General features: G+C 41.8%; 1 protein-coding gene across 1 annotated transcript in view; it reads left to right on the top strand.

Annotated features, from left to right (window-relative positions):
• Positions 1-2,302: 2,302 nt before the first annotated feature.
• TRMT2B (tRNA methyltransferase 2 homolog B) overlaps positions 2,303-25,535 on the top strand; it is a 44,195-nt gene continuing 20,962 nt past the window's right edge. Inside the window, 6 exon segments of the mRNA XM_064574342.1 lie at positions 2,303-2,523; positions 8,581-8,840; positions 9,541-9,595; positions 12,385-12,519; positions 13,357-13,456; positions 14,462-14,532. Coding sequence (XP_064430412.1) covers positions 8,620-8,840; positions 9,541-9,595; positions 12,385-12,519; positions 13,357-13,456; positions 14,462-14,532 — 582 coding nt within the window. The 5' untranslated portion in view covers positions 2,303-2,523; positions 8,581-8,619.

The raw sequence follows: 25,535 nt of genomic DNA, 5'->3' as shown, positions 1-25,535 counted from the left end.
CGGGACTCGATCCCAGGACTCGATCCCGGGACTCGATCCCGGGACTCCAGGATCATGACCTGAGCCAAAGGCAGTCGCTTAACCAACTGAGCCACCCAGGCGCCCGACAAACTTGTTTTAAAGGAGTTCACTTGGATGCTCAGAATAGGTGGGGGTGGGGTGAGTGAAAATATGCCCTTTCCCTTTCAAGTAGACCAGGGGAGGATTCAATTCAATTCATCAAATATTCATTGAGCTCCCATTAGGGCACCAGGCTCTGTGCTAGGCACAACAATAAATGCCAAGATGAGAAATGATAATGGAGCCGAAGAGCATGGGAAGGAGAAGAAAAGGGAAGAAGAGGTGAAGAAAGGACTAGAGCTGGCTATCTGCATAAAAGGGGACTAAAAAAAAGAAAAAAGGGAGAAGAGAACCAAAGGTGCATTCTCCAGCCTGGTCTCACTTGATAGCAATGTGCAAGCCTAGAAACCTGAAGCAGTGGTTTTAGTTCAAATAATGCTTAAGAACCGTTAGAGTGGTTAGGAAAGGCCCTGAATTGAGGCAAACCTTTACCTGCTCAAGCCTTTGGAATGGGGATTAAAAGATCTCTCTCTTTTTTTAAAGGGTATATATGCATGTGTGTGCATGTATGTGTACATATACAGTATATAAAATTATTTTTGGATGATAATAGCTAACAATGAGTGTGTGCTTACTCTGTTCTAAGCACTTTACATATATTAACTTACCACAACCCTGTGAGGTAGGTGCAATTATTATGGACATTTTTTTCAGATGAGGAAACTGAGGCACTGAGCAATTAAGTAAGTTGCCCAAGTTCACACAGCTTATATCTGGCAAGTCTGGGCTTTGAACTTTGGTCTGGCTGAGTTAATATTTGCTGTTATTTGTGGTACTTGGCCATGTTTAACCTACTGCTGTACTAATGCACTGCCTTGCACATAATAGGCATGTTATACTTTGAATAAATAAATAACTGAAATGTTAGCTATAAAGTGCTTTCCACTAAAGTCCAATTACTATTAAATATAAAAAATTAAGTGTCATTAAATGTGCACTTACTATTTTAATTTTATTAAAAACATTTTTTTTTTTTTTTTTTTTACAGCACACACATGTGTGCATACTTCAACATTCTCTTATTCATTTGGCTGGGCTCCTGACCCCTCTAAAAATTAGAGGAATCACTGAATGTAGTCGAGGAGCTGGTAGATGAATTAGTGGTATCTGATGTATTTTTGGAGTAGTGTTGTTGTGTTGGTGGGGTCCGGAGCCAATGGCCAAGAGAGAATTCTTGAGATGTCTTCGGTGCAAAAAGGTGGTTTTATTAAAGCACAGGACAGGACCCATGGGCAGAAAGAGCTGCTGTAGCCTCGGGATTGTGAGGAGCAACTGATTATATATACTTTGGGGTTCAGGGAAGTAAAGATAAGGGAAGTTCCAAAAGGATTTTCATATGCTAAAGAAGACTCACAAGATACTGGAGGCCTTGCTATTGTCAAACTAAGGTTGTTTTTCCCTCTAGCAAGGCATTAACTTTAAGACAGTTGGGAGCTTTGTCATTGGGCTGCAGGTTATAAGGACATTTAATTTTATCTACGTTTCCTTCTGCCTTTCTTTCTCACGTCAGTATCAAGCCTCCTTCTGTCTTTTGAAGTTGAAAACCAATTCTTGCCCTGAGGATTTAGCAGCCCTGCGTGGGATCCACTTAAGAAACCAGGTTTATGGGGCGCCTGGGTGGCTTAGTCGTTAAGTGTCTGCCTTCGGCTGGGGTCATGATCCCAGGTGGGATCGAGCCCCGCATCGGGCTCCCTGCTCGGCGGGAAGCTTGCTTCCCCCTCTCCCACTCCCCCTGCTTGTGTTCTGTCAAATAAATAAATAAAATCTTTAAAAAAAAAAACAAACAGGTTTACCTTGTCATAAGACTGTAACACTTTCCTGAAGCAATATAAAATAGAGGGAGAACGAACGCCTGAAAAACCCTAGGACTCCAAAAAGGGCCGACTTTTAGAAAATGTTGCGATTTGAAGACACCACCCACCCTTCATCTCCCAATCTTCCAAGCCATCATGGATCTGAGCCTATAATTTTGGTTGCGTTAAATCGCAAGCACCCCTGCGATGGGTAGCACTATTCACGGGGTAGTTCAAATTTCTTTCTGATTTTTGAGGCTTATCCAGATCCGCCAATGGGACGGGGAGAAGAGCAGGCGGTGGGCGGGGTCGCTAGGAGGGGAGGAGAGGGGACCTTGTGGGGGGGGGGAGGGGGCAATAGGGCGTTGAGTGATTTGGAGGAAGGTGTCTAGAGAAGCGCCCGGTTAGGGTAGGGAGGAGGGCTCCCCGAAACTGGCTGTCCCGGGCAGGCCCGGCTGACCCGCGCCTGGGAGGAGCCCCGCGTCCCGTCGCGCCTGCCCCGGGCTGGCTGCGTGTGCGTCGGGAGTCGAGCCGCCGCGCGCACCAGGAAGTGACTCTCCCCAGCGGCAGCGATCCAGGCCGGCCGCTGGCTTTTACTTGGCCGCCTCAGGTTTGTGAGAGGATTTATTGGTTGCAAAGGTATGGGGGGTACGTGGAGAACTCGGAAAGCCCGATTGAACCCTTACTTAGAGAAAACTGCTTAGCGAGCCAATCTGCCTGCGGGGCGGGGAATTGAGGAGGCCGGCGGAGGTGGGGACGCGCGGACCTGACCTATGCTGGCTGTCCAAGGTTGCGGCCAGCTCTGCGTCCGCCTGTGCTGTGACCTCAGCCCTCCCTTGGCCCAAGTTCAGTGATAGTCTTTCCCACAGACACGGTGGGTAGAACTTGCCCGGAGAACAGGGGGATGGAGGGGCTGGTGAGGGGGTCTGGTGGGGGAAGGACCTGATGGAGCGTGCATTGCAGTGAGGACTCAGCAGTTACACCCTTATGTCCATCACCTCTTGCCAAGAACCGTGTGTGGGGCCAGGCCAGCTGAAGGAAGGATGAACAGAGAGTGTAAGCAGGACCCTTGTCTGTGGGTTAACATTTTGCTCCAAGAAGCTCCTTGGCCCCACACGCATCAAACCTACCACGTAGTCTCAGATTGGAATCTCTGAGCATTTCAGGCAGGTTACCTATTCCAGTCCTAGAGACTTAGTCTTCCTTCCTATCTAGCAGCTCTGGACCCTGAGTCCCTTTCCGATTGATTCCTATAGGAGAAACTGAGCAGATGTCACACACTTTTTTTTTTTTTTTAAACCCAAGCATTTTTTTAAAACAGGAAAACCTCTGAAAAGAAACTAGTCTTTTCTGTGGGCAGATGCCCCCTCCCCCCCCGCCCCCCCCGGACATCAAGAAACAAAGAAACATAATTCACTTTGACTGGTATTATTATGCTGCCTTGAAAAATATATTTCACTTCAGAAATTACTAAATATGATGAAAGGGTCTTTACCAGGAGCGGTGACCGGTTGGCAATAGTGGGGTCCTATTTTAGACCATACCTGATAATTTGGAGGAAGAAACCTAGATGCACAAGAGCCTACTGCTGGGATATAGGGCAAGTAGAGCACAGTCCTGGTGGCATTCACCAGTGAGAGGACCCACACACTCAAAAAAAGTCTGAATGTTGTGAGATACAGATAGATGTCTTCAGCCCTCAGCTCCCCTGTCCCTCCTCTGCCAACCCCTAAATGGGCCTGCAGCACACCCTCCCCCTGCAGTCTGCCCCCGTTCTGCCCATTCCTTATTTTTTGTCTCCTACCTCTTCACTCATTTCCTCTCTCTGGCTTTTGCTTTTCTTCATATCAAATACATACTTTTGTCTCACTTTAGAAAAATGTTTATCACAGATCACACACTTTTGATAGTATTCATAGGTGGTCCAGGGCAGGCCTTAAGCTCACCACACTCCAGCAGGCACTAATGCAGAATGTTATGAAAGTTCTTTGGTTTGTGTTTTGTGTTATAAGTTTCCCACATAATTTTACTTATCCTAACGGCATTCACAGGCTTTATTACATTTCGCCAGTTTTGCAGGTCAGACACGTCGAGGCATGAAGAAATCAAGTGATGTGCTTCGAATCAGAGCCTAAGGAGGGGCAGTGACACATGTCAAATGCCTACTGTGTTAGATGCCATCCTGAGCACTTCATATATATGAGCTCCTTTAATTCTTTTTTTTTTTTTTAAAGATTTTTCTTTATTTATCAGAGAGAGAGAGAGTGAGCACAAGCAGGGGGAGTGGCAGGCAGAGGGAGAAGCAGGCTCCCCGCTGAGCAGGGAGCCCGATGTGCGGGGCTTGATCCCAGGACCCTGGGATCATGACCTGAGCCGAAGGCAGACGCTTAACCGACTGAGCCACCCAGGCATCCGAGCTTATTTAATTCTTAGCACAGCCTTGAAAGGTAGGTGGTACTAGTCCTATTTTTATAGATGATGACACTGACATTCATAGTGCTTAAGTAACTTGCCCAAAGTCACATAGCTAGTGAGCAGCAGAGCTGAGATTAGAATATGGCTCCAAAGCCCATGTTCTTCTTAATAACTTGCCTTTTTCTGGGAGTTGTGTAGAGGGTACTATCTATTATCACCTCAACTTTGAGACAGCTTAAATATGTTTTGTTAGAAATTTCTGAAGATCCCCCGCAAATGCTTCCATGTTGACAGTTACTTTCTTTAATATTTCATAAACACACAAAGTGGTGTATGGGCTAAAGACTATAGCACTCATACCAGCATCCTTTAAGTTACACAGTGGTCACAGCATACTAATTTCACAGTAATAAGAGGAAGCCGTGGAGGAATCTCTGTTAATAAATCGGTTACATACATTGGAAACGTGTGTGTGTGTGTGTGTTCTGAATTAAGGTATGATTTAACATTGGGATGTAATCCAAGGTAGAGGACAAGGGCAAAAAGGTAATTTCACAGCTCATCACTAAGGTGTCCAGCCAAGTCCATTCATGTGTCCTTGGTACCCAAACAAGTTACACAGCAGTGATCAGGCACCATAAAGTAAATAGGCACCAACACTGACTCCTGTGTTGGAGGCAAAGGGATTCCTTCCTCTTTCCAAAGTGAGGCCCTCACCTGTTCTGACTCTTGCAGCTTTTGCCTTATAGTTACTCCTACTTGTCCTTCCCCCCCCTCCACCCTCTGCTCCCTTTTGTCAATATTGCCACCCCCACCCAGGCCTGTACTGTCTTTAAGCATCATGACAATTAACTGAGTTTTCACCAGGTACTGGGCGCTGTGCTCAGAGCTTTACAAACATCAGCTCCATTTAATCTTCTGCTGGGTACTTTTTATTATTTATCCTTTATTTAACTCTTATAACCACTATATGAGGTAGGTACTATTATTATCTCCATTTTACAGATGAAAAAAAAAGGAAAGTCATGGGGAATGATTGACTTGCCAAAGGCCACCTAACTAGTAAGTGGTGGAGTCAGGGGACCACTCAGGTCTGCCTGACTCTAGGGTCTCCACGCCTAAGATCTCAAACCTTCATTTGTACCTCCTGTCTGCCACTTACTACTGCCTTATTTCACTTCTTTCTTTGGCCTCTGACTTACTGGATATGTCAGTGTCTTACCTAAAGGCATCTTCCTTGGCCTCTAAGCTCCATGTTCTCCTGGGTCACCAGCATCTCTTCTTGTTCTCCAGATACTGTCTTTTTCCCAGGTGTAGTCATCGGTCTTTTGCTCTTCTCTTTACTGAAAGCTCCTTTTTTTAAAAAAAATCTTACATCTTGTACTTATAGACACTCAACCAAATCTCTAACCCTGACTTCTCTCATGACTCGTAGTACTGCTTCTCTACTTGTTAGATGTTTCCATTTGGATATTTTCCTTACCATTGCAAACACATGTCTCAAACATGAATTTGCTTTTTTTTTTTTTTTTTTTTTTAAGATTTATCTATTTGAGAGAGAGAGAGAGAGAGAGCTCGTGTGAGCAGGGGGAGGGGCAGAGGGACAGAATCTTCAAGCAGTCTCCCCGCTGAGCACAGAGGCCAACGCAGGGCCTGATCCCATGACCCATGAGATAATGACCTGAACCAAAACCAAGAGTTGGATGCCCAACACAGTGAGCTACCCAGGCACCCCTGAACTTGCTTTTTTTTCCTCTTTTTTATTTTTATTTTTTAATTAAATTCTTGATTTAGAACTGATTTAGAATTAGATTAGAATAATAGAATTTTATTAAATTCTTGATTTAAGTTCTTTATATGTTCAATTTAATTAGTTTCAGGGGTAGAATTTAGTGATTCATCAGTTGCATATAAAACCCAGTGCTCATTACTTCAAGTGCCCTCCTTAATGCCCATCACCCAATTACCTCTTCTCCCTACCCACCTCCCCTCCAGCAACCCTCAGTTTGTTTCCTAGAGTTAAGCATCTCTTACGGTTTGCCTCGCTCTCTATTTTCATCTTATTTTGTTTTTCCTTCCCTTCTGTTCATCTGTTTTGTTTCTTAAATCCCACATATGAGTGAAATCATATGGTATTTGTCTTTCTCAGACTGACTTATTTCACTTAGCATAATACCCTCCAGTTGAATCCACGTCATTGCAAATGTTAACATTTCATTCTTTTTGATGGCTGAGTAGTATTCTGTTGTATATATATACCACTCTTCTTTATCCATTCATCTGTCGATAGACATCTGGGCTCTTTCCATAGTTTGGCTATTGTGGACATTGCTGCTATAAACATTGGGGTGCATGTACCCCTTCGGATCACTGTGTTTGTATCCTTTGGCTAAATACCTAGTAGTGCAATTGCTGGGTCATAGGGTAGCTCTATTTTCAAATTTTTGATGACTCTCCATACTGTTTTCCAGTATGGCTGCATCACTTTGCATTCCCACCAATGGTGTAAGAGGGTTCCCCTTTCTCTGCATCCTTGCCAACATCTGTTGTTTCCTGTGTTGTTAATTTTAGCCATTTGGACTGGTGTGAGGTGGTATCTCATTGTGGTTTTGATTTGTATTTCTCTGATGTGGAGTGATGCTGAGCGTTTTTTCATGTGTCTGTTGGCCATTTGGATGTCTTCTTTGGAAAAATGTCTGTTCATGTCTTCTGCCCATTTCTTTACTGGATTTTTTGGGTGTTGAGTTTGATAAGTTCTTTATAGATTTTGGATACTAGCCCTTTATCTGATAAGACGCTTGCAAATATCTTTTCCCATTCTGTAGGTTGCCTTTTAGTTTTGTTTACTGTTTTCTTAGCTGTGCAAAAGCTTTTTATCTTGGTGATGTCCCAATAGTTCATTTTCTCTTTTGTTTCTCTTGCCTTTGGAGACGTGTCTAGCAAGAAGTTGCTGCGGCCAAGGTCAAAGAGGTTGCTGCCTGTGTTCTCTAGGATTTTGGTGGATTCCTGTCTCACATTTAGGTCTTTCATCCATTTTGAGTTTATTTTTGTATATGGTGTAAGAAAGTGGTCTAGTTTCATTCCTTTGCACGTGGCTGTCCAATTTTCCCATCATTTGTTGAAGAGACTGTCTTATTTTATTTTATTTTATTTATTCATTTGAGAGAGAGAGAGAGAGAGAGAGCACGAACAAGAGGGAGGATCAGAGGGAGAGGGAGAAGCAGGTTCCCTGCTGAGCAGGGAGCCTGATGCGGGGCTTTATCCCAGGACCCTGGGATCATGACCTGAGCCGAAGGCAGATGCTTAACCAACTGAGCCACCCAGGACCCCCTTGCTGTATCAGTTCTAGCAATTTTTTGGTAGAGTCTTTTGGGTTTTCTACATAGAGTATCATGTTGTTTGGTAAGAGTGACAGTTTGACTACTTCTTTGCTGTTTTGGATGCCTTTTATTTCTTTTTGTTGTCTGATTGCTGAGGCTAGGACTTCTAGTACTATGTTGAACAACAGTGGTGAGAGTGGACATCCCTGTCGTTGAACGTGCTTTTCATTAACCTCCCTATTTCATCTTTATTTCTCTACATAAAGCCTCCATCAACTCACTGTTGCCTTCATAATAAAGTCCATATTTTATTCAGGCATTAAAGTTCTTCCAGCTCTCACTTTGATGTAACTTTTCAACCTCATTTCCTCTGTTCCCCAAAATGAATTACTGTTTTAGCCAGACTGGTCTAGCCATCTGTTTCAGCTCCCTGCCATCCTTTAAGTCCTGGTGCAAGGCTTACCTGCTCTGGAAAGCTTTTCCTGAGCATTTGTCAGGAACTAAGCACATTGTGTTATTTATTGTCATCTTGTCCTGCATCTGCACTTGATCTTCTCAATTAGATTGTAATCTTGTGTGGCACGGTGTCTTGCACATAGTCTAGCATGTACTAAATAGTAGTTGACTCGTTGGTTTTTGGGTGGGAGGGTAGAATATAGAGAGGGACCAGCCATAGAAGTGTATCCAGAGTGTTGAACTCTTCCCTGGAGGACAACGAGTATATTTTCCTCATCTTTTTATTTTGGGAACCTAAGCCAGTATCTGATATGCAGTAATTCAATTCCATTCAGCAGGCCTGCTTTTACCAAGTGTTGACTCTCTGGCAGGCAGTGTGCTGGGTGCTGAGCTTCTGTAAGGGTTTGTAAATGAATGAAGGGGTTTGGGAGTTGTGCTTTTGTTTCCCAACTTCTGTTTGTTCACCTTTCATGCAGGTGTTTCTGTGGTTGGCAGGGATTAAAAGAAGAGTCCCAATGCATAGTCCAAGATGTTTCCTCTCCAGGGTGGGTCTCCTCCCCAAACCAGGATCACTCCCCTGGTGTGCCACTAAGCCTCCGTGTTTGTCACAGCCCTTTCTGGGCTCAGCATGTGAGGGAAACTTCACCGACGTGATACCCAAGAAGTGTCAAAGAGGACAGAAAAGTCAGAAGAAACCAAGCCGTGTTGGACCACTTGATGGTTCCTGGCAAGAAAGGTAAGACCCAGGCGGATATTGTTTCCCATTAGCAAGTCTGAATCTCTGGGTCTCCTAAAATTCTGTATTCCTGTTGTAACTAACATGGCATTGCAAGGGATCAAGGGGGCGCCTGAGGTAGGATACCCAGGGCAAATTTGAAGACACCTGAAGAATGTTGGTGGAAATGCTTTGTGATGGCAGAAAATATTCTCCTTGCCTCTAAGTATGTTTTTCACAGAAATGAGATATTAAACTGGGACCTTGTCTCTATAAAGGCCCAGGGCAGGTATGCTGAAAACCAGGAATCCAGAGAGCGATCAGATGGCTTACAAATGAATAGTCCCGTTGCAGCCATGCAAACACAAATATACCTCATTTTATGCAACAAATGTATTTTCTAAATCAAATTATATTTTAAAAGCATTAGGGAGGTGAGCTATTTAAAGGAACCCAACAGTGAAGCCTTTTGTAATATGATTAATTACCTCTTGATAAATCTGGATTTTTCTTATATTAAGTTTGCCCATCTGTTCTGCTTTGTTAAGTAGACAGCACCAAAATGGGCTCTTCTCCCAGACTATCTCCCCAGGGGCATGAGAGTTAGGTTTTCTGAATAAGTAAAATGCCAGAGAAAATGGTGGCAGGAAGTACTTATGCATAGTAGGTGCTCAGTACATATTTATTTAATGAATGAAGTGCCTGAACTATTTTTTTTAAGGCTGGCTGATGTTGTGACGCCACCCTGGAGGCTGAGCTATGAGGAACAGCTCAAGGTTGGTACCCAGCTTACGTTTTCACTCCCCAGTTCCATCAGGGGGAATGGTGCCAGACTTGTAGGAAGCTTGACTGGACAGCTCTACCCAGATCCCCCAACAGGTGCTTAAAATCAATATGCTAATGAAAAGCTTTTTTCTTTTCTTTTCTTTTTTTTTTTTTTTAAAGATTTTACTTATTTATATGAGAGAGAGAAAGAGAGCATAAGAGGGAGAGGGTCAGAGGGAGAAGCAGACTCCCTGCTCAGCAGGGAGCCTGATGCAGGACTCAATCCTGGGACTCCAGGATTATGACTTGAGCCAAAGGCAGTCGCTTACCAACTGAGCCACCCAGGTGCCCTGAAAAGTTTTTTTCAAATGTATTTAGTTTTTTATATTAACATATACGGTATTATTAGTTTCAAAGTTAGAATTTAGTGGCTCGTCAGTTGCATACAACACCCAGTGCTCATTACATCACATGCCCTCCTTAATGCCCATCACCCAGTTACTCCATCCCCCCCCACCTCCCCTCCAGCAACCCTCAGTTTGTTTCCTAGAGTTAAGAGTCTCTTATGGTTTGTCTCCCTCTCTGGTTTCGTTCTAATTTTATTTTTCCTTCCCTTCCCCTCTGTTTATCTGTTTTGTTTCTTAAATCCCACATATGAGTGAAATCATATGGTATTTGTCTTTCTCCGACTGACTTCTTTCTCTTTGCATAATACCCTCCAGTTCCATCCACATCATTGCAAATGGCAAGATTTCATTCTTTTTGGTGGCTGAGTAATATGAATCTGAAATTTTAATATAATATGAATTTAATGTAATATGAATCTGAAACTTTACACCTGTTACATCTTCCAAACTCTGGAGACATACCGGGAAATGCCTGTTTCTCCCTTGCTTTTTTGTTATTCTCTGTATGTGTGAATAGCAAGTACTTTTGCTGCTTTATACATAGCTGCACTTTCCAACCCGGTAGCCACTAGCTACATGTGGCTATTTGACTTTAAATACAGTCAATTCTGCTGTAATGCTTGTTTTAAAAACATAAATTTGTTCCAAGGAATTGATACATTAAGGAACCAATTTGAACATAATGCAAATTTCACATTGGCTTAGGAGTGATTTTTTTTTTGTCCGCGAGAAACACCAGATGAAAGAAGCAAACTACCCAGCAGAACCGAGCTGCATAAGAATGCATAAAATGAACACGCACCCGTGCCTCAAGCATTTACGGGTTCCCGCAGTTCACTAAGTGTGGTATGAGCCACGCTCATCCATGTCTGCTGCTAGATCTTTCTGTATGTGACACATAACCCTCCTTTCACCACTTCAGGATCATTCCCAAGTGGACAGCCACTTCCACAAGCAAACTTCAGGTCTTTGTCAGGGTAAAGTGCCATCCTTATTGTAGTATCTATCTATAAATTTCTTAACCTTTTATTTTTTAAAATTTTTAATTTTTTATTATTTTTTAAGATTTATTCATTTGAGAGAGAGCACGCAAGCAGCGGGAGGGGCAGCAAAGGGGAAGCAGGCTCCCCACTGGGCAGGCAACCTGATGCAGGACTCGATCCCAGGGCCCTGATGCAGGGCTCAATCCCAGGACCCTGAGATCATGACCCGAGCTGCTTAACCAACTGAGCCACCCAGGCGCCCCATTTCTTAACCAGTGAATGTGGAAAACTGTATTACCCTTTTTGTTAGGTTCCTATCCTTTCTATATGTGATACTATAAAGTTTTGGAATGTGTGTGCCATTTTCCCATGAGCCCTGTGATTTTTTTTTTTTAATTTTAATTCCATGGGGCGCCTGGGTGGCTCAGTCGGTTAAGCGTCTGCCTTGGGCTCAGGTCATGATCCCTGGGTCCTGGGATCGAGTCCCGCATCGGGCTCCCTGCTCCGCAGGAAGCCTGCTTTTCCCTCTCCCACTCCCCCTGCTTGTGTTCTTTCTCTCGCTGTGTCTTTCTCTGTCAAATAAATAAAATCTTTAACAAAAAAAATAAAATAAATTTTAATTCCAGTATAGTTAACATACAATATTAAATTAGTTTCCAGTGTACAGTATAGTGAGTCAACAATTCTATATATTAGTGCTCATCAAGATAAGTGTACTCTTAATGCCCTGTGATTTCTTTCATGTGATTTTGCATAGCATAGTGTAGAAATGCGTATGTACTGATACAGCAGAGGCAACTAACTATATACATTAACTAAAGTTAAATGAGATTAAAAAATCAGTTCCTGGGGCGCCTGGGTGGCTCAGTCGTTAAGCGTCTGCCTTTGGCTCAGGTCATGATCCCAGGGTCCTGGGATCGAGCCCCGAGTTGGGCTCCCTGCTCAGTGGGAAGCCCGCTTCTCCCTCTCTCACTCCCCCTGCTTGTGTTCCCTCTCTTGCTGTGTCTCTCTCTGTCAAATAAATAAATAAAATCTTTAAAAAAAAATTCAGTTCCTCTGTCACGTGAGCCTCATTTCAAGTGCTCATTAGCCACATGTGGCTAGTGGTTACCATATTATATGGCATATAATACCAACATAAAACATTTCCATTATCATAGCACTGACCTATAGCTTGGGTGTTCAATCTGAAAGATCGGTTAAAATGAAGAGCTTACGTAAGAGCTCACTTTTGACCTTTCTCCCAATACCTTCTTAGGTCTATTGCTGTCCCATCATTACGGGTTCCTTATCTGCTAAGACCATGACCCAAGAATCTGTGGGACAGCCTTCTCTTTTCCTCTTTGTTTTCCATTTTTCGAGGTAATACTGCATAAGTCTCTTTGTTTCATTACATATATTCTTTTGCAGGTGAAATTTGAAGCTCAGAAGAGAATTTTACGGAGACTAGAGTCTTACCTCCAAAAGCTCAATGGAGTCAATGTGACAACATCTGCACCCAGAGCTGAGGGGCTCTCTTGTCTTCTCCATCCTATTACACCCTCTGTAAGCCACTACTTCCCTATCCTTTATCTACTAAGTCCCCTTAATAGCTAATAATATCAGCCAGTACCTACTGGGCACTTTCTGGAGACCAGGCCCTGTGCTAAGTGATTGCATGCATCATTGTCTAGCACATTGTCTGTGCTAAGTGATTAGCATGCATCATCATTGACTGTTTATAGTCACCCTGAGGAGTAGGCACTATCGTTTTACAGATGAAGATGTTGAGGTTCAGAGAGATTAAGTAATTTGCCCAAGGACACACATTTAGAAAGTGCCAGAGCTGAGGTTCACACTCAGGTCTATTTGATGCAAAGCTCACTTTCTCAACCACTACGGTATTACCTCTGTAGAAAGATTTCAGACTTTGGAAACCGAATGAGGCCTCAGAGAGGCAGAATTTAATTTATGGCAGAGGTTGGCAAACTATGGCCCTTAGGCCGTATCTGTCACCCACCCCTGCTTTTTTGTAAAGTTTTATTGGAACACAGCTGAGCTTGCTTGTTTATGGATTGTCCCTGGCTGCTTTTGCACTGCATGGCAGAGTTAAGTAGTTGTGACAAGGACCATATGACTTGCAAAGCCTAAAATAGCTTGTTATCTGGCTCTTTACTGAGAAAGTTCACTGATCCCTGCTTCACAGCAAGATTGAAACTCCTTTCCACTATGGAGTGCCTGTGGAGTGTCTTGACCTCAGCTATGGACTTTCACAAATGCCATACCTTCCAAGAAAGTGCCATTTATTTGTCCTTATCCAGAGAACATTCTTACGTTCCTTTTATTGCTGTTCTCTTTGGTTTCATTTGTCCTATTGTGCTTCTCCTGCCCTACCTTCTCCAGCCTGTCATCAATGGCTACTGAAATAAGTCCACCTTTTCTGTGAACCGAGGTCCAGATGGCAATCCGAAGACTGTGGGGTACTACCTGGGAACTTGGAGAGGTCAGTTGAAGGCCATGACTAGTAGAAATAGCAAACTAAGGGCTGAGAGGAGAAGGAAGGTATAGGAACAGTGTCGGGGGAGAGGGGTAGAGAGGAGTGGAAAATATGGCAGCCTTGAAGAAGTCTTTGATGCAGAATGTGATCACAAAGTTAATTTTGGATGCTTTTTGGTGGGTAGTCATTGTCACATAGCACTAGGAATCACAACTTTTACCCTTTCTTCCTCGAAAAGTCATATGCCTGAGCCCCAGTTAGCACTTAGTAAATGTTAATGTTGCCACTGCCCACTCACCATTGTCATCATCATCATTTTATGCTCCTTTTCTGTACTGGGAGAAGTCTCCTCTTTATTAGAGAGTCGCCTTTTCTATTTCATATCTCCATATCCCTGAAAACTAGACTTTCTGTGATAAATCTGCCTTAAAGTAATTGGTAGAGGAGGTGAGTAGTGGTAAGGGAGTTCACAGTGGTGTATTTCTGAGACTTAATCCCAGTACCCATTCTCAGATTCCATTCCTGAACTTTGCATTTGCCCATTTTCAATAAATCCACTTGAAAAACCATCATTTTATATTAGTCACACTGTTTAATACCCATATGCCCTAAACTGCAGTTCATTAGGGCAGGCACTTGGCTTCCCCCCCCCCCTTGTGCTGAATTAAATGAATATATGACGTCAGTGTTCTATTATTCAGTAACAAAAACAAAACCCATTACATTTTATTTCCCTCTTAAAATCTGAACAGAAAGCAGATCTTGTCATATTGGTGCATTTGAGGCATGAGAGAAAATATTGCAGGCTAGCTCTATGCTCTATTAAGAATCAGCTTCGAAATGGCTAGACCAGGAAACAGGTTTTCTCTGAAAAATGGCCTTGAGCTTGAATTAGGTACTTCTTCAAATCTGAGTATGCCTCTCTGAAGGAGGGTATTTGAATGGCCAGACATTTCTAAATAACCTTTCATCAAGAAAACCATATAAAGCAAATTCGTTTTCTTTCTTTAGACAGAAGCATCGTCTGTGTATGGTCTAACCATCTGAAAAACATCCCTGAGAAACACAATCAAGTGGCACAGGTAATGAGAAACAAGGGCTGGTTGAAGATAACCCTAGACATTGCAGTCTGTAATAGTAGTGTCCCTGACATTTTAATAATAGAGCGGCCCCTGGTACTATAGGGGAGGAGGGGCTCTGTTCTGAAAGCGTACCTTGTAACACGGAGAGAACATTGCTGGTGTTTCATTTCAGGGACGGTGGAGAGCAGGAGAGAGAACTTCATCCATTATTGCCCATGTCAGGCATCCAAGGAATTTAATAGGAAGGAAGTATTAGGAAAAAGAGGTACCGGTGAGGGCAGTCTAACAGGTGACAAGTGTCTGAACTATTTGGAAGGTTAGTGTTTTCGGCAGAACAGAACTGAGAAGTATCATGGGAGATGTAAGTGGTAAGGCATCTACGTCATGAGGATGGCCTGTAAGACATTTTTATATCCTTCTTTCTTCATGCACCTACTATTTATTGAGTGCCTGCTATGTGTTGGGCACTGTGCCAGGTGCTGGGGATCCAGTGATGACTCAAATAGGCATGGTCCCTGCCCTTGTGGAACTTAAGAAAACAAGTCAAAAGCCTTGCTCATGAGGACTGAGCAGCACTCGCAACTGACACTCTTGTTCCCTGTTGGTTCTTACCAGCACCCACCCTCCTAATGATTTAAGTTCCTGACACTTGGGTGGTGCCTTCTAATAGGACACATCCTGACCTCTAGGATTTCGCTGTTAGGATGCAGCTTCCTTTGTAGAATTGTTCTCCAGAAGTCTTCCTACATGGGCCTCATCAGTTCCTAACATCTACCAATTCCACTGAAATCTTATCCCTCCTTTCCTCCTATTTCAGTGAAAGAGGCGGTTGGTCTTCCAACCTTCCTATCCTTCCTTGAAACACCATGTTGGACTCATCTCCTCCCTCCTTTAGATCTTTGCTTCTTCATTACATACCCTCTTTCTCCTGTTTCTGTACCTCCTTCCCTATGACCCCTATCGGCTCTTTTCTTTAAGTTCATAAACATTAAATATCTCCCATCAAAAAAAAACTCATGGTTCTTCTGCCCTTAACACCCCATAGAAATTGATCTTGTCAAAGTCATCAGTGATTCTATTTTGCCAAATCCAATGGAAACTTTCCCTAACTTACTCAACTTTTCTCTGCCTTTGACACCACTTATTTTTCTTATTTCCTTCCTTGAAACATTTTCTTTGTTTGCTTTCTGTGATTCCTTTCTCTGATGGTTTTCCTCCTATCTTGCTGGCCACTTCTAAGTCTTTCCCATGGGATCTCTTTCTCCTCTCCTTTCCTACTATAAGTGTTGGTATCCGCCAGGACTCTGTCCTTGACCTTCTTTTCAGATACATTCATGGGAGATTGCACCCAAGTATAGTTGGTGACTGGAATGACCACCTACAAATTGATAACTCCTAAACTTATATTTGCATTCTGGTTCCCTCTTGAGCTTTAGGAGATACATTTCTAAAAGGCTATTGAACTTCCTCACTTAACTGGCCTACAGATTCAAATCAGCACTGCCCTAGATCAGGGTTTCTCAGCTTCTGCCCTACTGACATTTTGGGTTGGATCATTTTTTGTTGTGTGGAGCTGTTAGGTGCATTATAGGACTTTAGCAGCTTCCCTGGCCTCTACCCACTACGTGCCATTAGTTGTGACAATCAGAACTGTCTCCAGATGTCTCTTGGGGGGGGCACAGTTGCCTCCAGTTGAGAAACACTGCCCTAAACCAAATTTATCCTCTTCCCTTTCAGAATATGCTTCTTTTTTCTCACCTTAGTAAATGGTAGCACCATGTACTAGAGACATGTCATCCTAGACTCCTCTGTCTTAATCCCCACCTTCCTCCTCAGCCACATCTAATCAGTCTCCAAGTCCTGTCAATTTTCCTTCCTAAAAATACCTTGACTCCCCTTCTTCTATTTCCACCACCATTACCACCACTACCATCACTCAATTCCAAGCTACCATCTTCTCTTGCCTAAACTATTACAGTAACCTCCAAACTGGTTTCACTAGTTCCAGCCCCTTACCTTGGTTTATTCTCTACACTGCATGCAGCCAGAGGTGTCCTTAAAATGCAGATAAAATCATACCACAATCTTGCTTAAAATTCTTCAGTAGTTACCCAGTAGCTTTTAGAATAAAGCTTAAATTTGTTATCTTTGCACTGACAGATCTTCATGAGAAGGTCCCTAGCCTCATCTTCTGCCGCATCCTCACCTGCTTTCCTCCTTCCGTTCGTATGGAACTCAAGTTATCCTACCGAGCTATCTCACTCCTGCCTGAGGCTGTCCTTTCTCCACAGTGCCCTCACTCTTCTCCCCTTGGCTTCTACTTATGTTCAAAGATTCATTTCAAACATTAGATCCTGTAGAAAACCTTATCTGATGCCTCAGTCTGATTAGGGAGTCCCCCTTTCTGTACTCTAGTCTAATCTCCCATTGCTTATCTCCTTTTGTTGCATTTGTTACACCATATTGCATTGTTGTGCATTGATTGGTGCTTCCCACATGAGACTGGGAGGTAGCAGCTGGATATTATTTAATTTTGTAGCCCAGCACTTAGCATAGATTCATACACATAGTGGTGCTCATCAAATGTTTGGTGAATGGATACCTCTTTGCAATATTTACCCAAGTTTCCAGCCCTTCCAGCTTCTATTGGGCAAATTGTTTACCCTACACATCCATCCAGAGGAATTCTTTTTCCCTGCAAAATTTGTACTGGGACCTAAGATCCAATCCAGTAGGTACTCAAATATAGGCCAGATGCTGACTGTAATAAAAAGTAATACCTTATGTATAGCCCTAGGTTGTTTTCACTTCTTTAATACCTTCATTTCTCTTTCCCTGTTGTGACAGTCCATTCCATTACGATGATAGGATAACCTTAGTTTGCCCTGATTTGAGGTTTAAATATCTACTCTTGAGTCTTGAGTCAAAATATGAATTTTATGGGAGGTGACAGCCAGAGCACCAAGACCTAAGAAGCAGTCTATAAATAAAATACTATCAAAAAATACAAGTACATAGTTTTAAAAGTCAAATAGTAGTAATAGGTTAGTAAGGAAAAGTGATGTTTCTCTATCCTACCCTTCCTTGCTCTTGAGTCTTGCTTTCTAGAAACCACAGCATTTATTTTAGCTATTTCTTCTGATGTTCTGTATTTCTAAATAGTACATTATTCTGATGTATTTTGCTTTATCCAAGTTACATATTATTTGTTGACTTCCAGTTATGGCATATAAGAATTTCTCTCCCTTACTTTGTTTTTCTTCCCAAACTACCCTTCTTCTATTTTTATAGCACAATTCTTGGTTAAATTAATATTTAGTGTTTCTATTGTTATGAGTATGTAGATATTCATTCCTGAGCCAAGTGCATGTACTAAGATTTTATTTTCCTTTATTGTAGAAATTTTCCTTTCATTTTATATTGTGAAAAATTGCAAACATATAAAAGAATGGTGTAACGAACCCCATATACCCATTCCCCAGCTTCAAAAACTATCAGTATGTGTCCAATCTTACTTTATCTATACTCTCACCCACCCCACATTCCACCAACACATTTGGATTAGTTTGAGGCAAATTCCAGACATTATATCATATAAAATGTGAAACTTCAGTGTGAGTTCTAAAAGAAAGAACTTAATTTTTTAAACATAACTTCATACCATTATTACATCCAGAAATAAACATTTATCCCATAATATCAAATATCCAGTAAATATTCAGGTTTGACACCGATGTATCACATAAATGGTTCGAGTTTTATAGGTGGTTTGTTCAAATCAGGATTCAAACAAGGTATGCACATTGCATTTGATTAACATGTCTCTTCATTCTCTTTTAATTTGTAGGTACCCTTCCCTCTTAATTTTTTTGTCCTTGCAATTTATTTTTTGAAGAAACTGGTTGGTTTTCCTGTGGAAATTCTTATTCTGGATTTTGCTGATTGAATTCTTATGATGTCATTTAATGTTCTTCCTCTGTCCCCTGTATTTCCTATAAACTGGTAGATCTAGATGACTAGATTCAGATTTAACTTGAGGTGAGAATATTTTTAACGTGTATATGTCTGATGGGCTCTTTTTCGGTGATGTTAAGATTGAATTGTGGATTCAGTGTCATCAGCCTGATCCACTCATTAAAAAATTTCCTGTCAGGTTTTCACCTAATGGTTTTCGCAGTCATTGGTGATCATTACCTAGTCTATCATGTCTTCATTTGTTAGTTAGAATTCTTCTAAAAATAACTTTTCCTTATCAGCTATTTGGTTACCCTGATGTACTGATATAATCAAGACAGGGTAAATCCTTGGTTCTTTCACCTTCTTCAAAAGATGATCAGTTAAATTTGTTTGTTTCAGTATCATGAAATCATGGATTTTTTTTAAAAGAGTTTCTTTATTTTGAGAGAGACAGCAAGAGAGCACAAGTTGGGGGTGGGGGGAAGAACAGAGGGAGAGGGAGAAGCAGACTCCCCACTGAGCAGGGAGCCTGACATGGGGCTCCATCCCAGGACCCTGGGATCATGACCTGAGCCGAAGGCAGACGCTTAACCCACTGAGCCACCCAGGTGCCCCGAAATCATGGATTTTTAACATACTTGATATGTTTTAGTCCACTGAATTTACTATTATTTTTTGGTACTCAAATTGTTCTGTTTGTAGCCAATTGGAGCTGCTTTAAGTTGTCTCGGCCCTAGGATGGCCCTAGTAGTTCTGGAATGATAAGGTATTTCTAGCACATCTAGTCTTTTCTGCCTGAGACTGGGAATCAACCATTTCTTCAAGGAATCCTTGTCTCTTTTAGTGGGAAATGGTATTTGGAAGCACAGTATGGGTGCTAGGGGTGCTTACTTATACTGGGTTGGTAATACTTCAAGCCCTTTCTAGTGGACAGAGCCAGGGAATATTTTCTTAAAGAGAAAATATTAGTTCAGAGTGATATATTAAAATCAAATTTGGAATGATAGAACTTTTACTGAAATCCTTTAATTTTTATATTTTTATTTTTTGTCTTACAATGAAAATTTGAGTCCTGACATTAACATAATTATTCTATTCTACTATATATGTATATATATATATCCTACTATATATATTATAATTTCAGAACATGAGTACCAATATTATTACCAACAACTGATAACTGAAAAGAGCTCAAGATTTATATCCAATTCCTTTTTGTCACATTATTGTGCCTCTTAAATACTACCTGTCTTTGTGGTTAAGCCACTAACTTGGAGTGCCTGGGTGGCTTGTAGGTTAAATATCCCACTCTTGATTTTGGCTCAGGTTATGATCTCACGGTCCTGATATCAAGCCCCATGTTGGAACTGCCCCAAGTGCAGAGTCTGCTTGAGATTCTCTCCCTTTCCCTCTGCCCCTCCCCCCTACTCGCACTCTCTCTCTCTCTCTCTCTCTAAATAAAATCTTTTTTTAAGACTAACTTGATACTTGATGCACAGGTTCTTTTTTACTTTTTTTATTTTGCTTCCTTTTAAATTTTAGGGATTGAGTTTTTTCATTTTTTTTTTTAAAGATTTTATTTATTTATTTGATAGAGAGAGAGACAGCGAGAGAGGGAACACAAGCAGGGGGAGTGGGAGAGGGAGAAGCAGGCCTCCCGCTGAGCAGGGAGCCCGATGTGGGGCTTGATCCCAGGACTCCGGGATCATGACCTGAGCCGAAGGCAGACGCTTAACGACTGAGCCACCCAGGCGCCCCTGAGTTTTTTCATTTTGATTAAATTTTGTTTTATGATTTTGTAAAGTATTTACATGGTTCCAAAGTCAAATCTACAAAATAAAGGTACCTTTATAGAGGTCTAGCTTTTATCTCTGTCCCTTCTACCCAGTTCCCTCCCTCCTTCTATAAGTAACAAGTTTTGTTTTTGCTTATTTTTTTTTTAAATAAGCTTTTCTTAGCTAAAAGGTAGCTTAATATGGACCCTGTTCTGCACCCATTTTTTTTAAAACAATTTTTAAAGGTTTTATTTATTTATTTATTTTAAAGATTTTGTTTATTTATATGTCAGAGAGAGAGAGAGCACAAGCAAGAGGAATGGCAGAAGGAGAGGGAGAAGCAGGCTCCCCACTGAGCAGGGAGCCCGATGCGGGATTTGATCCCAGGACCCTGGGATCATGACCTGAGCCGAAGGCAGACACTTAACCGACTGAGCGACCCAGGTGTCCTTTTAAGATTTTATTTTTAAGTAATCTCTATATCCGATGTGGGGCTCAAACTCACAACCCTGAGATCAAGGGTTGTACCTTCTATTGACTGAGCCAGCCAGGCACCCCTGCACCTGATTTTTTTCATGTAATATTGCACTTCATTTTTTAAAAATATTTTATTTTTTTTATTTGAGAGAGAGTGAGCGAGAGAGAGTGAGGGAGAGAGAGAGCGCGGGAGAGCACGAGCGGGGGGAGGGGCAGAGGGAGAGGGAGAAGCAGACTCTCCGCTGCTGAGCAGGGTGCCCAGTGCAGGGCTCGATCCCAGAACTCTGGGATCATGACCTGAGCCTAAGGCAGATGCTTAACCAACTGAGCCACCCAGGTGCCCCTGCACTTCATTTTTTTTTTATAGCTGCATAGTCCTATTCAGTGTGATGGATTTTTATAACTTTTTATTGGCATGGATAATTACCTCATTTTTCCATTGGTTTAGTTTTTCTATGAACCTATTGCTAATTTTTTTCCCCAAGTACTCAAAGAGCTCTGTCAAATATTTATCTGTCTTCTCCATATGCTCAACAACTTGAGTTCCGTTTTTTCCCTGAAGACCTTTTTCTTGGAATCTTCCATCCTAGGCTCTCAGGGTCTTTTGCATGGCTATTATCCCAGGACTCCTTTTGCTACTCTCCTGTCTTCCTTTTTCCTGTCTTTCCTTTCCTATTTGCCTGGAGTATAACCTCCATTAGATTCCTGAGGAAGTGTGCCTGGAGGTAAAGTTTAAGTCTTTTCATGTCTATAAATGTCTTTTCTTTCCTGACATATGACTGAAACTTCTTCTAGATTTCTAGATTTGGGTTTGAATAATTTGCCTTTATAAATTTGAAGATATGGTTTTGTCATCTGGCCACCAGTGTTGTGTGAGTCTAAATGCTACTTTAAGTCCTGATCCTTTGTAGGTAATTTCTCTCCTCTTTTTCTCTAGAAGCTTTATCTCTTTATCTCTGAAACTTAATGACCCAGTGGGCCTTTTTTTTTTTTCCATTCATTGTGGTGGGTACAAATTAGGACTTGCCAATCTGGAAGCTAATACTTTCAGATGTGGGAAAGTTTCCTGTATTATTTCTTACCTCCTTTCCCCCATTTTCTATATTTTCCTTATATCTCCTATTATTTGAATTTAGGACCTCATGGATTGAGTCTAATCTGCTGCTCATTCCTCTTCTATTTTCTATCTCTGCCCTTTTGTTTTCCTTTCCGTGAAATTTTTTTGATATAAAAGCCAATATCTTAGGGGCGCCTGGGTGGCTCAGTCGGTTAAGCGTCTGCCTTCGGCTCAGGTCATGATCCTAGGGTCCTGGGATCGAACTCCACATCAGGCTCCTTGCTCAACAGGGAGCCCGCTTCTCTCTCTCCCTCTGCTGCTCCCCCTGCTTGTGTGCTCTCTCTCTGTCAAATAAATAAAATCTTAAAAAGAAAAAGCCAACATCTTTATTGAAATTTTTTGCTATCCTACCTTTAAATTTCAAAAGATTTTTCTTGTTCTCTGATCCTTTTGTATAACATCTTGTTCTTTTTTTTAGTAATATAAGTAATGTAGTGTGTGTGTGTTTGTGTGCATGTGTGTATGTATTTTTTCTGTTCTTTGAATTGTCTGTTCCTTCAGGAATTTTTGTTTTGGTCATTGTCTTCCACAGAGGAGACTTTAACCAAACAGCTGTTGATACTTGACTGATTATTCATATTTAAGAATGAGGCCTTAAAAACCTGATTGGCAGTTCAGCTTGAGTGTGTTTGTTGATTTTTGGCTTTATGGCTGGTGATTATGTAATATGTTTGTCTCAGGTGATCTTTACCCTGGAGCTATTCAGTTTCTTGAGTGAATTATCTCCCAAGTTTCCTGCCTGGCTGCTGGCCTTTTAGAATTGAAGCGTGGGAAAGGGGTGGGATTCCTACCATTTAGAATGCAGGCTTACATGGAATCTTCCTATTTCCACACCTCTGTCACTCTAACAGTGTCTGGTATCTCCAAATTCAGTGCTTTTGTGGGTTCATTTTCTCCTGAGAAAAAGATCTCCAGTCTCTTGCTACAGGAAGATGGATGTTCTTGGTAAGATGAGAATATTTACCAGTTTTGTGTCTAGACTTTCAATTACACCCTCTTTTTAAAAAAGATTTTATTTATTTATTTGAGAGAAATTGAGAGTGCACAGAGGGAAGAGAAGAGGGAGAGGGACAAGCAGACTCCATGCTGAGCACGAAGCCCCATACAGGGCTCCATCTCAGACCCTGAGATCATGACCTGAGCCGAAATCAGGAGTCTGAGGCTCAACCGACTGAGCCACCCAGGCTCCCCCGCACCCCCTTTTAAGCCTTGTGCCTTACTGGCACCTTCAGGTTTGAGCCTTCCCAGGGTTGTATGGAGCAGATAAGCCTTATATCTCATCAGGTCCCCCTTTATAGGCAATCTGGATGTAGTTTCCTTCATCTTGCTTCAGTATCACTTCAGTCTGCTTTCCATCTTCTATGACTTTAGTTTTGCTCTTGTCTATCATTATCTTTGTTCTCCCTTTCATTTATTAATTCAACAAGTGCTGTTGAGTACCTACAAGTGCCAGGCACTACTCTTCTTGGTGCTTAGGATGCAATAATGAAGGAAATATCCCTTCCCTTGTATAAACTTACATTTTAGTCAGGGAGATAGATTTTTAAAAAACATAATAAAGTAAATTATATGGTATGTTTGAAGGTGATAAGTGTAGCTATGGTATGAATGTTTGTGTCACCCCAAATATCATACGTTGAAATCCTAACACCCAAGGTGATAGTACTAGGAGGTGGGGCCTTTAGGAGGTGATTAGGTCATGAGGGCAGAGCCCTCATGATTGGGATTAGTGCCCTTATGAAAGAGACTCCAGAGAGCTAGCTTGTCCTTTCCTCCATGGGAAGTTACAATGAAAAGATGGTTGCCAGGGAGGAAACAGATTTTTGTTAATTTTTTAATTTTTTAAAATTTAAATTAATTAACATATAGTGTAATATTAGTTTCAGAGGTAGAGTTCAGTGATTCATCAGTCTTATATAATACCCAGTGCTCATTACATCAAGTGCCCTCCTTAACGTCTGTCACCCAGTTACCCCATCCCCCGACCCCCCTTCCCTCTAGCAGCCCTCAGTTTGTTTCCTATGATTAAGAGTCTCATGGTTTGTCTCCCTCTCTGGTTTCATCTTGTTTCATTTTTCCCTCCTTTTCCCTATGCTCCTCTGTTTTGTTTCTTAAATTCCATATATGAGTGAGATCATATGGTAATTGTCTTTCTCTGATTGACTTATTTCGCTTAGCATAATACCCTCTAGTTCCATCCACGTCGTTGCAAATGGCAAGATTTCATTCTTTTTGATGACTAATATTCCATTGTATATATATAACCACATCTTCTTTATCCATTCATTTGTTGATGGACATCTGGGCTCTTTCCATAGTTTGGCTATTGTGGACATTGTTGCTGTAAACACTGGGGTGCAGGTGCCCCATCTGACCACTACATTTGTATCTTTGGGGTAAATACCTAGTAGTGTAGTTGCTGGGTCATAGGGTAGCTCTATTTTCAACTTGTTTTTTGTTTTTTTTTTAATTTATTTTTTTTTTATTCTTGTGTTAATCCCCATACATTACATCATTAGTTTTAGATGAAGTGTTCCATGATTCATTGTTTGTGCATAACACCCAGTGCTCCATGCAGAATGTGCCCTCCTCAATACCCATCACCAGGCTAACCCATCCTCCCACCCCCCTCCCCTCTAGAACTCTGTTTGTTTTTCAGAGTCCATTGTCTCTCATGGTTCGTTCAACTTGTTTTTTAAGATTTTATTTATTTATTTGAGAGAGAGAGAGAATGAGCAGTGGGGAGGGGCAGAGGGAGAGAGAGAGAGAGAAGCAGACTCCCTGCTGAGCAGGGCATCCGATGTGGGGCTCGATCCCAGGACTTGGAGATCAAGACCTGAGCTGAAGGCACGTGCTGAACTGACTGCACCACCCAGGTGCCCCTATTTTCAACTTTTTGAGGAACCTCCATACTGTTTTCCAGAGTGGCTGCACCAGCTTGCATTCCCACCAATGGTGTAGGAGGGTTCCCCTTTCTCCACATCCCCGCCAACATCTGTCATTTCCTGACTTGTTAATTTTAGCCATTCTGACTGGTGTGAGGTGGTATCTCATTGAGGTTTTGATTTGGATTTCCCTGATACTGAGCGATGTTGAGCATTTTTTCATGTGTCTGTTGGCCATTTGGATGTCTTCTTTGGAAAAATGTCTGTTCATATCTTCTGCCCATTTCTTGATTGGATTATTTGTTCTTTGGGTGTTGAGTTTGATAAGTTCTTTATAGATTTTGGATAGTAGCCCTTTATCTGATATGTCATTTGCAAATATCTTCTCCCATTCTGTCGGTTGTCTTTTGATTTTGTTGACTGTTTCCTTTGCTGTGCAAAAGCTTTTTATCTTGATGAGGTCCCAATAGTTCATTTTTTGCCCTTGCTTCCCTTGCCTTTGGCGATGTTTCTAGGAAGAAGTTGCTGTGGCTGAGGTCGAAGAGGTTGCTGCCTGTGTTCTCCTCTAGGATTTTGATGGACTCCTTTCTCACATTTAGGTCTTTCATGCATTTTGAGTCTATTTTTGTATATGGTATAAGGAAACAGTCCAGTTTCATTCTTCTGCATGTGGCTGTCCAATTTTGCCAACACCATTTGTTGAAGAGACTGTCTTTTTTCCATTGGATATTCTTTCCTGCTTTGTTGAAGATTAGTTGACCATAGAGTTGAGGGTCCATTTCTGGGTTT

Source organism: Mirounga angustirostris, unplaced genomic scaffold, assembly GCF_029215605.1.
Source record: "Mirounga angustirostris isolate CCGP_5_RB_7025 unplaced genomic scaffold, mMirAng1.0.hap1 SCAF_11, whole genome shotgun sequence".
NCBI lineage: Eukaryota > Metazoa > Chordata > Mammalia > Carnivora > Phocidae > Mirounga > Mirounga angustirostris.
The sequence above is the reverse complement of the archived record's forward strand: the minus strand, read 5'-3'. Positions and strand labels throughout refer to the sequence as shown.